Genomic DNA, 12,637 nt, shown 5'->3' with positions numbered 1-12,637 from the left:
TGTACTTGCTCATTGTCAACGTTCCCTTATTCAAAGCTCTCTCTTAAGAGTGTTGACGACTCCAATATCTGATGAGTGTCTTAAAAATATGACTAACTCACCAGAGTTAAGTGCTAACCTGAAACCCCTCTTATGGAGGCTAGGAGACAAGTTATAAGTAAATATAAAAGTATTGGGGGTTTCACAAAGTCACTTCAGCAGAAGGAATTATTTGTAAGGGATTTACAAGAAGCTATAGGCTCAGCTAAAACAGAAAGAATGTATGGCAATTGCTGAGATAATTATTTAGGAGAGAGAATTTCCTGCTATTTACTAAGAGAATTGCTAGGTCTCCTTAAAGTTTACTATTAAAGAAGAGACAGGAAAGATCTTATGGGAAAGTTAAGGCCTCTATAAAAATAGGTAATGGTTAATTGGTGACAAACATCGAAACCCAAACCCATTGTATTCCTTAGAGATAAGCCGAAGACAAATGCCTATCAGGTGCCCAGCTGGTGACCACCCAAGAAAGAAGCCATGCAGCAAGACTGTGTAACCTTTTGCCCTTTCTCATGAGACTTCTGTTATAAAAGGTTGCTATCCTCTGCATTAAATCGCACTCAGCACTCAGCATCCACTCCTCTTGTGTGTGAGTTGTCTGTTTGCCATCTCCCCACCTATTCCAGGTTCCTCCCTTAGGTGTCCTCCGTCGCCCCGACAGAACCCGGTCCGCGGCAGGTGGCGCCCAACGTGGGGCTCAGAGCGGGGCACGAAGCAGTTTCTTCAGTCAAGGAACCTTGGGAGGTAAGCATCTCTCTCTCTCTCTTTCTTTTCTTTTCACCTGGAATAGTAGTCAGAAGCTCGTTGGGGTGCTGCAGGCCCCTCAGTTGTGACTGAGAAAGATAACGAGTAAATCATGGGGAGTTCATCTTCTAAAAATAAGGATAGTTTGTCTCTATTTTAAAACATATGCTAAAAGCACGAGGCACTAAAGCCTCCACAGCAGGAGTGGGAGAACAAACTAATCCTTGGTTCCCACAGGAAAAAGGGAACCATTGAAAAAGTGAATGTAAATCTAAGTTCCATAAAGAGGGAACTCCTCCTTCCAGAGGAAACAAAAAACGGGCAGAGGGGCAACCAGCCCCTCCCCAAGAGAATAAGAAACAATTAGATCATTTGATACAACTTTCATATTTCAGGAATGGTGAAAGCCTGCAGGTGTGGTCTTGGGGCTGGCGGAGAGTCTTGGCGGACGCGCTCTAAGACTGCCAGCAGGGCCAGTGGGAGACGTCCCCTGGACCCCTGGGTGGGGCTGTCCTCGAGATCGGGTAGAGGGGGTTCTAGTCCCCTGGTAAGTGGTGAGATGTCATCCCATTCACTGAGACCTGATTTTGTCTTTGTGGCCACTTGTTTGTCTTGTTTAGTGTGTGTGTTCGTTTTATGTCTTCTGAGGTAGGGAAGATTTGGGTGAGTGTGACAGGCTCACTCAGCAGACTCTGGATTCAGCTTGCTGAATGAGAACAGCACAGAGATCCAAAAGACTAATTAGTGAATTGCCTTGCTAACAAGCAAGCTCTGGGAAAATGAAGCCCAACAAAGGTACCTGGTTTAAAAGGAATACTGTCTTAAATTTTTGTTTAAAAACTTTAAAAGGTGTATGTACAACTGATTTTGATTTTTGCAGGCTTTAAGATCTGTGTAAGTGTTTTGTGTGTGTCTGTGAACGTGTTCAAAGATAAGAATTGTCAGCATGCTGTAACAATTGGGTGAGTTTAAATTTAAAATTCAAAAGGTTATGAGGTTTGATGGGGCTGGGAAGGTGGCTCAGTGGTAGAGCACTTGCCTTGCATTCATGAGGCTCTGGGTTCGATTCCTCAGCACCACATAAGCAAAAGAAAAAAAAAAGCCGGAAGTGGTGCTGTGGTGCTGTGGCCCCACGACCGGACCCCCCCCCCCAAAAAAAAAAAAAGAAAAAAAAAAAGAAAAAAAAAAGAAAACAAAAGGTTATGAGGTTTGGACATTACCAAAATTTAAAAAAAAAAAAAAAAAAACTTCACATTGTTTTAAATGGCTTTTTAAAGATTCTTTAACTTGCAAATTAGAAAATCTGGTATTTTAAAGACTAATGTTTTAAAATGCATAAGACTGTTTATACTGTAATCAAGTTATCTGGCTTAACAAAAATGCATTGGCTGTTTGCGATCTAATTCCCTTGGCTAAAATTTGGGATAAATATTAAAATTTTAAATGTAAAGGTTAGTTTAACACTGTCAAAGATGTTACCTGTTCTGTCTATCTAAAACTGTATTTCATTTGAGAACCAAGAGAAGAGACGGGGAAAAACTTAGAAACCAACAGAAGACCTATCTTTAGGGGTAAGGGGTGAACAAGCAGAAGTGCAGTTCAGCTGGTCATGCAGTGGGACAGGCCCTGGGAGGAGTCCACGCATGGTGAGGCAAACTGGCACAAACGCAGTTCATCTAACCCTAAAGAGTCAGATTGAGTGTGTGGCCATTCCATAGGAGGGGCCAAGTGGCCCATCATTGTTCTGTCTCTTTTCCCTGCAGATAGACACTGAAAACATGATGGTTAAAATGAGTGGTGTGATGATCTGATTAGTACTGGAAAAACTTCCCCTTGGATGTGTTAACATTAAAATTAGGAAGGCCTTAAAAAGAGGGCAAAAAGTTATTTCTATAATATGGCTTACTTTCAATTATGTTCTACAATTAGGATGTTTTTAAAAGTTATAAAGGTGTTAAGTCTAGCTTCGTGATATAGTAAAGGTGACTGTAATTCTTGCATTAAGGAAAAATTGTCATTTGAGTTAAAAAATCTTAATGTGTATCTGTTTTAAAACAAGCAACCAAGAGGCAATGAGTGACACTTGGCCTCAAGATTTCAAGGGATCTTTTCATATGCAAATAAAAACTAAAGTATAAAATATTAAAGGTGATTAATAAGAGGTTTAAAAAAATTAGGAATGGATTTTTGGATATAAAGTTTAAATGTAAAATTGTTCTTAACATTGGCCTCAATGTGCACAAAGAAAAAAATTAGGATTACCAAAATAATTGCTATTCTAGTTTGCTCTTATAGGTTGTTTTTTAAGTTTCCAGCAAAGACCAGAGCAAAGCACAGAGGATTCTTACAAGTTGTCAGATGTAACTTTGACTCTTAATAAGTTTCAGGTAAGAGCATGCTTAAAAGCTACTTCTTTGTTGACCACCTTGTTGCTTTCAATTGGAGTAAAATGGCCTTTTGTAAGACTCACTGATCTGCAAACTGGTTCAAAGCCAGCCCGGGCACAGAAAAGTCCCTGTGAGACTGTCACCTCTATTCAGCCAGCAGAGTACTAGCCCTGGACTAAAGAGTCGGGGGACAGTACTCAAGCCCCAAGCTCGAGACTCACAGTGGCAGAGTACTAGCCCTGGACTGAAGAGTTAGGGGACAGCATTCAAGCCCCGAGTCTGGGACTCAAAGCGGCAGAGTGCTAGCCTTAAGCTGTAGAGCTGAGGGACAGTGCTCAGGCCCCAAGTTTGAGTCCAGCAACCAGCTAAGGAAAATGCCAATGAGGCATTTATCCCAATGTGAAGAAGACACTCCTGGGACAAAAGCAATGGAAGAGCATCCAGAGGCAGTAAAGCCACTGCTTGGATGGCAGAAATGTCAGATCCTAGAGTCATTTGTGCGTGGCCCTTCAAAACTGGTCAGAGCCGGGAGGTCATAGGAAGATAGTTTGAAAGCATGCCTAATGTTCATGACTACTTGTAAGGGACAGGAACTTGCCAGACCTCTGTGATAGTAAAAAGCTAATGTTATAAAATGTGGGGGATAGTTTAAATCTCAACCCCTTTATGTGCCAAAAGCTCTAATTGGCAGTAACTATTGAGCTGACACTAGTTACATGAAATTCATCTGCCCAGGAAAAAGTTTGTAAACCTGAGAGAGTGTTTCTATTGATATCTGTCTAAAGGCCTGCAAAGGTAACTTAGGCATTATTTGGGATCATTAGAGATCACATTCCTAAGCCATCTAGAAAGATGCTTTTACAAACCAGAGTACTAAACAAGCTACACTGCTGTAGCCGGAGAAAAGGTCTGTGCAGTTGTCAAAAGTTAAATATTGTTCTTAATGACATCTAACCCTGATAGCCTCTTTGTAAAATAGGCTAAGGTTATAGGTTCCTGGCTAGGTAAGATCAACGCCCCTGAAGTCAGCTTGAAGAAGTTACAGAAGATTGACCTTCGCCCTTCTACCCCCATTTTAAGATCAAGGGTCCAGAGTCAGAAATTTTGGAGAAATGAGGCAAAATAGATAAAATAAAATAAAATAAAAAAAGAAGAAGGCATAAAAAATAGTGTTAACTGTTGTAGGTGTTCAAGGTGTGGAAACTGCATCTGTCAGAGATGATTACAAGACTAAGATTTACAAAAATATCTGGTTAGTAAAAAAGGTTGTGGTTTTAGTAAATTGTCCTGAGCTATTGTTTAAAGATCTTAAAAACCAGCAGGATCAAAGCCTGCCAAGCCTATGCAATGTATCCTTAACCAGTCTGTATAGGAATTTACAGCCCAGCATGAGGTGTGACAGTCCCTTGGAGCCACTGAGAGACCTGGCTGTTGCGGTTGCTGCTGCTGCTGCTGTTGCTGCATACCCTAATGGGTAAAGTTCAACGACGGCCTGACAGCCACCTGGAAAAACTCCTGCCTGATTCCATCACCTGAGTCTGCTTCCTGGTTGACTGCTGCTAAATCTAAAATCTTGTGGGACATTCTTTTGGAAGATATCCAGAAATCCTCTCTCTTCCCACAGTGGATATTGGGGACATGGATATCACTGGCTTGCTTGTCTTAGGCACTTCAGTGCATAGTGACTGAAAATCCACTCTAGGGTCTCAGCCTAGTTTGACTCTGATATGGTAATAACCTGAGTGTGTTATCAATGGAGGTAATACTCTTAGCCTTAAAATCTAGCAAGCTTCTGCATCACAGTGGTGCCTTAAGGCTGTTCTAAGATAAAGGTTCCGCAAGCTAAAGGAAAATTGGGCAGTTTTAAACTCCAGCCACAAAGATGCTCAAGGGATTGTAAAGAAAGAGGGTGGTAAAGAAAGCCTTGGGAAAGGAATTGTAAAGAAAGAAGGAAGTAAAGAAAGCCTTGGAAAGAGAATTGGGGAAATTTGAAAAGTAAGGATTGTCTTTAAGACAAACCTCAGAAAGTTTAAGTATGTCGCAAATGGTATGAGTATGTCTTAAAATTGGAGCTTACAAGTACAGCTGGCATAAAATTGAGTTAACTGATACACGGAGTCAGGACTGGTGAAAAAAAAAAAAAAAAAAAAAAAAGGGGCAAATGCCACGCCGACCCCAGTAGAGTCTGCTTAGCATGGGAAACCATCTATCAGACCATGATGGGGCTTCAGAGACCTATCTCTGAGTTTTGGGACTTCACCAAAGTCTACCTCAGAGAATGGGGCTTTACAGAAACCTATCTCCAAGTTTTGGGACTTCACCGAAGTCTACCTCGGAGAATAGGGCTTCTAAGAGGCCTACTCCTGGAAAAAGGCTGGCAAACCCCTGGGAAAAGATGTGTTTCTGTCTTTCTTCCCTCATAAGAGTGCCTGTTAATCTTTTACTGCTTCTACTGCTTTTTGTACTTGCTCATTGTCAACGTTCCCTTATTCAAAGCTCTCTCTTAAGAGTGTTGACGACTCCAATATCTGATGAGTGTCTTAAAAATATGACTAACTCACCAGAGTTAAGTGCTAACCTGAAACCCCTCTTATGGAGGCTAGGAGACAAGTTATAAGTAAATATAAAAGTATTGGGGGTTTCACAAAGTCACTTCAGCAGAAGGAATTATTTGTAAGGGATTTACAAGAAGCTATAGGCTCAGCTAAAACAGAAAGAATGTATGGCAATTGCTGAGATAATTATTTAGGAGAGAGAATTTCCTGCTATTTACTAAGAGAATTGCTAGGTCTCCTTAAAGTTTACTATTAAAGAAGAGACAGGAAAGATCTTATGGGAAAGTTAAGGCCTCTATAAAAATAGGTAATGGTTAATTGGTGACAAACATCGAAACCCAAACCCATTGTATTCCTTAGAGATAAGCCGAAGACAAATGCCTATCAGGTGCCCAGCTGGTGACCACCCAAGAAAGAAGCCATGCAGCAAGATTGTGTAACCTTTTGCCCTTTCTCATGAGACTTCTGTTATAAAAGGTTGCTATCCTCTGCATTAAATCGCACTCAGCACTCAGCATCCACTCCTCTTGTGTGTGAGTTGTCTGTTTGCCATCTCCCCACCTATTCCAGGTTCCTCCCCTAGGTATCCTCCGTCGTCCCGACAGAACCCGGTCTGCGGCACTTATGTACTTTCCTGCCCAGGCTAGCTTTGAACCATGATCCTTGGATCTCAACCTCCTGAGTAGCTAGGATTACATGTGAGCTACCAGCACCCAACGCATACTGTCTTTAGTTGATGCTTTGGTCTCTCTAGACAGGGTAGCAGTGTTTCTCTTCCCAATTCTGGAGCCGCTACAGGGCACCCTGTCCAAGACACCTCTGCCTTCCTGTGAGGTCTCTTTAGCCTCAGCGCCAAGTCTTTGACACAGATCTGGTGTCACCCACGGGCTGCACTCTGCTCTTCCTGTCCTCCAGAGTGGGTGCTGCAGTTCCTTCTGAGAACCCGGGAGCAATGACTTTCTTGTTCCTGCGCTGGCCTGTCAGCGACCTCCTGGCTTTGGCTCTCGTGGCCGGTGGCTTGGTGCTCTTGGGCACAAGGTTAAGCATCACCTCAGCCACACTGTGAAGGTAGTCTGTTCTTAGAGGGCACTTCCCCTGCTTCCCCTGGGTGAGGTGGATCTGAGGAAGCAGATCTGGCACCCTCCCTATCCATATAAAGTCCATGCCAAGTTCCCCGTGACCTTCGTTGGGCCCATGGCCTGGACCCTGGGCACCCCCTGCAGGGCCCCAGCTCCTCCGCCCCTCGGCCCAGCACTCAAAGTGAGAATGGAGGTCTCTGGGTGGTCCAGCTCCTGTGAGGCCCTTAAGCCCTAGCACCGTCTAGCATGGCCCTGGACAGCGGCACCTGAGAGCCCTCTGTGCCCAGCTGTACGCTCCAGTGCGAAGCAGGCATCCGGGGCTGGGGCCGCACTGTCTCTTCAGAGCTCAAGGCAGGACCCAGTGCTGATGGGGCTGAGCTCCCAGGCCCGCCAGCAGGGCCTGGCAGAGATGCCACCCAGTAACTGGGCCAGGGTTTCCCCTCCAGGAAGGTGTGTAGGAACGCCAGCCCATGCCTGGAGCCCCCTGTGGATGGCAGTCCAGTGACCCAGAGAACAGTTAGAACACAGCACTTGTTTATTTCCCAGGAAGGAGGTAGAAAGGGGGTGCAGGAAGCCCTGCCCTTAACTCTGTGTGCGCCTGGGCAGCAGGCCTCACTTCCAGAAGAGCACATTCCAGAAGAGCAGCCAGCAGGGGTACAGGCCCAAGGCCAGCAGTGGGAAGAGCATGGCACCATAGGTGTGGTGCTCCAGCACCCCCTGGGCCAGAGCTGCCAAGAAGAGTTGCCAGCCCTCAGCCAGCGACACTGGTGCCTCTTGCAGTTCCCACCACAGGAACAGGCTGCCCAGGAGTATGGCGGCTGGACTTGTGAGCAGGAGCAGGGCAGCATAGAAGGGCCTGGCAGAGAGACGGCGCTCAGGTGGGTGCTGAGGTGGGGGCCGGGACTGGATGGGTAGGCAAACGGCACTCACCGGGACCCGCTGGGCTTGGTGAGGGCAGCAGCAGGGGCCATGACGGCAGCCAGCAGGAAGCCCAGGGAGAAGTTGGTGAGGGCGATGCAGCCCAGTTGGAGTGCTAGGTAGATCAGGGCCACCAACTTCAGGGCCATCCAGCCCCTGTCTGGGGTCTGTATGCTCAGCACCCTGCAAGGCAAGAAGCTTAAGAGGCAGCACAGGAGCCACGGGGGGCGCGCCAGGGTGTCTGGCCTCGCCTGCCCAGCCTCTTACCAGTGGGTGTTGTGTGGAAGGGCCAGGCCAGCCACATAAACAGCCAACAGCGTCAGCACCACGGCTTCCGCCTCAGCCACCGGGAAGTGTTGGGCAGCCACATGTTGACCCAAAACAGGCAGGATGTAGAGGGCCAGGCCCATGGCCTGGGAGATGAGCAGAGGCGCCACAAGTGAGGCCAGCCCCACACCCTGCAGGGAACACAGGCACCTGGATGAGGAACCTAGGGAAGGCCCAAGGACCCTCACTCTGCCCCTTCCCGCTGAAGCCAAGTGACAGTAGTAAGGACCCCTGGGGACCCGCAAGCTCAACCCAACAGTAGAAGAGGGCGCTGTCACCTGTGCTGGGGGGAGGGGCGGGCGGGGGCCAGAGGCCCTGCCAGCCTCCTCAGGGCCCACTCCAGCCTCGTGCAGCTGCATCCATAGCTCTAGTGCGTGGCCTGAGTCAAGGACCCGGTAAGAGCTGTGATGAGATCTGCCTGTGGGAGACCCAGGGCTCACTCATGCTCCCACCCTCAGGACAGGGTGGAGGACCAGCCCAGCCTAGAGTGGAGGGCCCTGGGGCTGGTCAGTGTGGGTTGGAGGATATCTTGAGACCAAGGACCAGGAGCAAGAAGCCGGCCGCGGGCATGTAGAGGCCAATGGAGACGAAGCGGGAGAGCGCAGGCAGCAGGTAGAAGAAGAAGGACTGGTGCAGGCGCTCCAGGAGGTGGTTGAGCTTGCGGAACATGCCCTCCAGAGCCCTGGCGATCACAGGGAAGGGTCAGCGGCAGCCATCGCCTTTGCCCTGGGGACACTGCTCCCAGCTAGAAAGGAGGAACCAGAAACCGGGCGCGGTGGCTCACGCCTGTCATCCCAGCTACTCAAGAGGCTGCGATTTGAGGATCGCAGTTCAAAGCCAGCCCAGGCAGGAAAGTCCGTGAGATTCATCTCCAATAAACCACTAGAAAACGTTTGGCTCAAGTGGTAGAGCACTCGCCTTGAGCTGAAGAGTACAGGGACAGCACTCAGGCCCAGAGTTCAAGCCCCACGACCGACCAAAAAAAAAAAAGAAAAAGGAGGAACCAGAAACACTTACTTTCCCACTGCCACCAAGTCATACTTGTACTGGCGGAAACTATTGATACCACGCAAGGTCAGAGCCTCTACCCGGTAGCGTAGGAAGAGACCATGGGGGCCGTGAGGGCGGCCAGAGGCCTGCCGAAGAACCATGAGCAGCAGTGTCTGCAGGCTCTGCAGTGGTCCGTCCACTGATGTCCAGTCCTGAGGCTGCAGCTTTGGAGGCATGAAGACAGGATCAGATCAGGGCCTCCCCCCGGCCCGCCATCCCAGGCAGGTGGTCCCACCTTGCCCTGAAGTGTGCACAGCAGCCCGCCTTTCTGGCAGAAAGTCTGGAATAGGTTGAGCAGATCAAGGTTGGGCAGCTGCCCGTTGAGTCCTTCCACAGCCACATCTAGGCTGGTGACCACGTCACTGCTCAGCTCCAGGGCCACAGCCGCCTGGATGGAGCCTGCCCGGCCCTGCAGAGGGGAGGACTGCATGCCTGTAGGACCAAACAAATGAGCACCAGAGGGGACACTGGGGAGGACAGCAAACAGATGAGCTCCAGAGGGGGCGCTGGGGAGACAGCTGACCCTGACATGAGCACCCACCAGTGACGTTGACGTCGTGGTAAGCTTCAAGCCACGCCTCAGTGCCCAGAAGGTCATGCTCTGTCACAAGGAAGATGATATCTTTGGCCCAGTAAATCTGACCTGGAGGTGAGAGGCAGGGTCAGCAGGTCCTGGATCACTGGCCAAACCCTCCTTGGCCAGTGGTCTCTGAGCTTCACCTCGGAAATGGGATGCAAGTGCCAACAGCAGTCCCACAGCCTGGCTGTTGGTAGACTCAGGGCCACAGGGTACAGTGAATACCAGGGACTCGGTGCTGGCGGCACGTGGGGCCCGAAGAATACCATACACATTGGTGCCGGACACCATCTGCAAAAATCATTGTTGGGAAGCCTCAGGGCGGCAATGTCTCAGGGTAGTCGGGCACAGGGTAGTCGGGCACAGGGTAGTCGGGCACAGGGTAGTCGGGCACAGGTCTCAAGCCCCTCCCGTACTGTTCCTGGGCACAATGCCTACCACCTGGGACTTCCTCAGGTCATCCCTCCCAAGCCACCCCTCCAGGTGGTGTTCTGTCCCAGGCACCCGGCCCCCTTCAATACATAGCGCTCGTGGGTCTCATCAGGAAAGGGCAGTTTCCGGGAGAAACTCTGCGTGTAGACCTCCAGCCCCACGGACCGCATTGTCCGCTCTAGCCAGGCCACTGGCAGAGCCCTGGGGACACAAGGGCAGCCTCTAGGCAAAGCATCCCCGCCTCCCCCGTCCTCCCGGACCCCGGCTCTGCCCCAGCCCTCCCGATGCCACCCCACCCCGCAAGCTCGGTCGCTCACCCAGACTTCCTCCGGTGAGCAGCGAAGTCCCGGGCAAAGTTGCGGGCGCGGTCTCCGCCCATGAACTGCTCCTCCACCATGGTGGAGCCCATGGCGTTCTCCGACATGTACGTGCGCTGGGTCAGCGGCGGGAAGGCCAGCGCCAGGAACCAGGCGATGCCGGCCAAGTAGCTCAGCACGCTGCGGGAGGGACGAGGGCCGGAGTGCGGGCGGTGCGGGGACGCCGGCCCACCCGTCCCCGCAGGCCTGAGTGCGACCTGGGACTCAGAGAGAGGGCGGCGCAGCGTGTGTGTGTGCGGTGCGGGGACGCGGGGGGGGGGGGGGGGCGGAGGGGGGCGCGGCGTGTGTGTGCGGTGCGGGGACGCGGGGGGGCGGAGGGGGACGCGGGGGGGCGGAGGGGCGCACGGCGTGTGTGTGCGCGGTGCGGGGACGCGGGGGGGGGGGCGGAGGGGCGCGCGGCGTGTGTGCGCGGTGCGGGGACGCGGGGGGGGCGGAGGGGGGCGCGGCGTGTGTGTGCGGTGCGGGACGCGGGGGGGGGGGGGCGGAGGGGGGCGCGGCGTGTGTGTGCGGTGCGGGACGCGGGGGGGGCGGGCGGCGCGGCGTGTGTGTGCGGTGCGGGGACGCGGGGGAGGGCGGCGCGGTATGTGCGGTGCGGGGACGCGGGGGGGGGGGGGAGGGCGGTGCGGTGCGGGGACGCGGCGCGGCGTGTGCGGTGCAGTGACGCGGTGGGGGGGAGGGCGGCGCAGTGTGTACGGTGCGGGGACGCGGGGGTAGGGCGATGCGGTGCGGGGACGCAGGGGGGGAGGGCGGCGCGGCGTGTGCGGTGCGGGACGCGGGGGGGAGGGCGGTGCGGGGACGCGGGGGGGGAGGGCGGTGCGGGGACGCGGGAGGAGGGCGGCGTGTGCGGTGCGGGGACGCGGGGGGAGGGCGACGTGTGCGGTGCGGGGACGCGGGGGGAGGGTGGCGCGGGGACGCGGGGGGAGGGTGGCGCGGGGACGCGGGGGGAGGGCGGCGTGTGCGGTGCGGGGACGCGGGGGGAGGGCGACGTGTGCGGTGCGGGGACGCGGGGGGAGGGTGGCGCGGGGACGCGGGGGGAGGGCGGCGTGTGCGGCGCGGGGACGCGGGGGAGGGCGGCGTGTGCGGTGCGGGGACGCGGGGGGAGGGTGGCGCGGGGACGCGGGGGGAGGGCGGCGTGTGCGGTGCGGGGACGCGGGGGGAGGGCGGCGCGGGGACGCGGGGGAGGGCGGCGTGTGCGGTGCAGGGACGCGGGGGGGAGGGCGGCGCGGGGACGCGGGGCGGCGTGGAGGGGGGAGGACGCGAGCGGCCGCCCCGCCCGGCCCCGGCCCTCACCAGAGCGGCGCATTGAGACGCAGCACGAGGCGGGCGAGCGCGCGCCGGCGCACCGGGTCCGACAGGAGGCCCATGGCGCGGCGGGCGCTCGGCTCCCGCCGCCGGCGCACCGGGTCCCACGGAGCGGCGGCCCGGCGCTCGCGGCCGCTGGCGGACCAGGACTCCGCTGCGCTTCCGGCCCCGCCCGCCGCCGCGCAGGCCCAGAACGGTGGCCGCTCGGCGCGCATGCTCAGAACTGGATGCTGGGCGTAGGGGGCGGGGCCGGGAGAGCGGCGCCGCGCAGAGCCGGGGGTGGCGGAGCCGGGCGGCGCGGGCGGCGCGGGCGGCGCGGGCGGCGCGGGCGGCGCGGGCGGCGCGGGCGGCGCGGGCGGCGCGGGCGGCGCGGGCGGCGCGGGCGGCGCGGGCGGCGCGGGCGGCGCGGGCGGCGCGGGCGGCGCGGGCGGCGCGGGCGCGGGCGGCGCGGGCGGCGCGGGCCACTCGGGCCACTCGGGCCACTCGCTGACTGGGGCTGCGAAGCGCCGCGGTGCGCGCGCCCAGGAGCCCGCTGCGAACGGAGGCTCAGGACTCGGAAGACCCGGCATTGTTCCTGCCCGCCCCCAAGGCGCACCGAAGTGGAGCCGCCTGGCGGCCGGGTCCAGAAATGAAGACTGCAGGACGACGGCCGAAACGGCCCCCGCCCCGGAGTACGGCGTGTGCGGCCCAGCCAGGTCCCTGGCACAGCGAGGGGCAGGACAGGCTCCGCGGAGGACCAGCAGGGAGCCGCAGAGAAGTCGCCGGAGGCGGGGAGGACAAGAGCACTGGTGACTCGGGGGGAAGGCATCAGTTCAGTCCATGGGCTCTGCGTCTCCGGTGGTTCCCGGAG

General features: G+C 54.6%; 1 protein-coding gene across 1 annotated transcript; it reads right to left on the bottom strand.

Moving 5' to 3' along the window:
* Positions 1 to 7,321: 7,321 nt before the first annotated feature.
* LOC138829607 (glycosylphosphatidylinositol anchor attachment 1 protein) lies at positions 7,322 to 11,932 on the bottom strand. The gene is made up of 12 exons (XM_070026024.1): positions 11,776 to 11,932; positions 10,426 to 10,605; positions 10,198 to 10,309; positions 9,820 to 9,967; positions 9,641 to 9,742; positions 9,335 to 9,531; positions 9,067 to 9,263; positions 8,578 to 8,731; positions 8,328 to 8,423; positions 7,990 to 8,180; positions 7,735 to 7,905; positions 7,322 to 7,660 (listed from the first exon to the last, which is right to left on the bottom strand). Exons 1-12 carry the CDS (start codon positions 11,847 to 11,849, stop codon positions 7,417 to 7,419), a joined length of 1,866 nt encoding a protein of 621 aa, XP_069882125.1. The 5' UTR covers positions 11,850 to 11,932; the 3' UTR covers positions 7,322 to 7,416.
* Positions 11,933 to 12,637: the final 705 nt, after the last annotated feature.

Source organism: Dipodomys merriami, unplaced genomic scaffold (genome assembly GCF_024711535.1).
Source record: "Dipodomys merriami isolate MVZ:Mamm:240054 unplaced genomic scaffold, mDipMer1.0.p SCAF_174, whole genome shotgun sequence".
NCBI lineage: Eukaryota > Metazoa > Chordata > Mammalia > Rodentia > Heteromyidae > Dipodomys > Dipodomys merriami.
This window is presented reverse-complemented; position numbering and strand designations above follow the sequence as displayed.

Coding starts and splice junctions, on each gene's coding strand:
- LOC138829607 (XM_070026024.1), bottom strand. CDS start 11,849: ATGGGCCTCCTGTCGGACCCGGTGCGCCGGCGCGCGCTCGCCCGCCTC. Junction 9,264..9,334: donor TGTGCACACTTCAGGGCAAG/GTGGGACCACCT, acceptor ATGCCTCCAAAG/CTGCAGCCTCAGGACTGGAC. Junction 7,661..7,734: donor ACCAAGCCCAGCGGGTCCCG/GTGAGTGCCGTT, acceptor TCTCTCTGCCAG/GCCCTTCTATGCTGCCCTGC.